The sequence below is a fragment of the Amphimedon queenslandica genome, unplaced genomic scaffold (assembly GCF_000090795.2).
Source record: "Amphimedon queenslandica unplaced genomic scaffold, v1.1 AMPQUscaffold_6841_Cont21204, whole genome shotgun sequence".
Lineage (NCBI taxonomy): Eukaryota > Metazoa > Porifera > Demospongiae > Haplosclerida > Niphatidae > Amphimedon > Amphimedon queenslandica.
The window spans coordinates 1-1,953 of NW_003552871.1; the positions used below are offsets into that span (position 1 = coordinate 1).

A 1,953-nucleotide genomic window follows, 5' to 3' on the forward strand; every position below is an offset into this window, starting at 1 on the left:
CTCTCACTACATAGATTGTACATGTACATACAATTACATGTACATGCATGTACTTATATTTACTGTATTACTACATCACACACATACTTTGTATTATCAGTTGAAAGTTGCTCTCAGTCCTTCCATAATCATTAGTCAATACACATCTGTAACTACCAGCATCATCAAAGGTAACATTCACAATAGAATGCAACTTAGATTGACCAGTATACAGATTGAGTTCAGTTCCATTCGCTAGTGTCTTGCTAATTTGTAAATGAGGTCTTGGATTAGAATAATCAGGATCACATCTAAACATAAACTTGTCCCCAAGAATTGCTGTAGAGTTCTCTTCAGGCCCTGTTATAAGAACAGGCCCAACTAGAAAAAAAATAAATACAATAGAATGTACATGCATGAACTTTGTATACATAATGCTTTCTCTACTTTATTTTTCTATCTTTTCCTCCAATCTCTCCCTCTCTCTCTCTCTCTTTCTTCTCAAATACTTACATAATCCTTCAAGGCAAGTCCCATTATTCGTTACGTGTTCATTAAAGAAGTTCCCGATATAAGCTGCACAGGTATAGGCATGCTCAAAGCTTGTTATGTCGGGTGAGATAAAGTTTAAATAATCCACCGGATTAAAAGATATTGTTGTTGTTACAATCCTGCTTTCATCCTCAGGAGTGGTAGTTACAAAGGTACTAGCATTATTGGCCCGAGGGGTCCCAAACCTTTGTCCACTTATAAACCAGTCAACAGTGAGGTTATATGGAGCATCAGGTCTGTTCTGGAATGAACATTCTAGGAACTCATTGGTTCCATTGATCACTAGTATTGGAGTGGCAGCACAATTTGACACATTTGATGATAATAAAGTAGGACCTGAGAGAAAGAGAGAGAGGGGGATGAAAATCATAAAATTAAAAAAGGATGCATACATGTATGTACACAAAAAAGTACATGTACATGCATATGCACACTATGGAAAACATCCAACAATTTCCATGTTGCATACACTAACATGCTACATGTATTTTTAGTTCACATAGTATAGTTGCAATTAAATTAAAGCCCACAGTACATGTACACGTTATACAATGAATATGTATTCCAATACTCACCCAATGGTGTGATAGTAATGATCTTTGAAACCTTCTGTCCTATAAAATCAGTGACATTACAAACATGTTCCCCAGCTGATCCAAAAACAATAGGTCCCACTGACAGTATTGGAGTATCAAATCCACTAGTCATACAACCAGGGCCACAAGGAATGAGATCCCATTCATATGTAAGACCAAAACCTGATGCTGTACAGTTGAGTGTAATATTGAGACCAATGGTGGCATTGAGATTATTAAGATCAAGTATAACTGGTGGGGGGACTGGAGGAAAAAAATTGAGTATATTATATTAAAATAAAGAAAAGAAGTTTGAGGATTAGGAAAGAGAGGGAAAGAAAAATAATACATTTAATAAAATTTTTAAAATAGATGCATACAATTAAACACTCCACATCAATATAGAGTAACAGCAACAATAAACAACAATTAACATAACAATAAATAGCCACAACAACAAATCACTATAAAATGTAAACAATAACAACAACACAATACAAATACATGTACATGTACATGTACCGTATAGTCACAAAGTTTCGAGGCAATAACTTTCGCAATCAGGCCACAAGTCTTTTTTTGCGAATTAACTTTCATGGTTCTTATTTAAAACTAAATGTGTTTATAGGGTAATATAGAAATTTTATGGAATTAACTTTCGCGGATACAGAAAATCCGCAAAAACAGCAAAAATTTTACCCTCAAAATTAAGTGGCTATACAGTACATGTACATACTTACCAAAGACACTAATAGTAATGTTAGCGGCACCAATACCAGCCATATTCTGAGCCTGGCAGCGATATACTCCATCATCTCTAAGGACCACATTATCCCTAACCAATACA

At 34.9% G+C, this 1,953-nt stretch overlaps 1 protein-coding gene across 1 annotated transcript; it reads right to left on the reverse strand.

Annotated features, from left to right (window-relative positions):
* Positions 1-575: 575 nt before the first annotated feature.
* Positions 576-1,934, reverse strand: LOC109591917 (uncharacterized). Its single transcript, XM_020007517.1, has 4 exons — positions 1,847-1,934; positions 1,107-1,370; positions 620-867; positions 576-581 (listed from the first exon to the last, which is right to left on the reverse strand). The coding sequence occupies exons 1-4, from the start codon at positions 1,887-1,889 to the stop codon at positions 576-578; spliced, it is 561 nt and encodes a 186-aa protein (XP_019863076.1). The 5' UTR covers positions 1,890-1,934.
* Positions 1,935-1,953: the final 19 nt, after the last annotated feature.

Bases quoted from the DNA above. Each gene is read 5' to 3' on its own strand.
- LOC109591917 (XM_020007517.1), bottom strand. From the start codon at position 1,889: ATGGCTGGTATTGGTGCCGCTAACATTACTATTAGTGTCTTTG. The intron at 1,371-1,846 runs GTAAGTATGTAC...TTTTTCCTCCAG, and splicing joins CATTACTATTAGTGTCTTTG to TCCCCCCACCAGTTATACTT. The intron at 868-1,106 runs GTGAGTATTGGA...TCTTTCTCTCAG, and splicing joins CATTACTATCACACCATTGG to GTCCTACTTTATTATCATCA.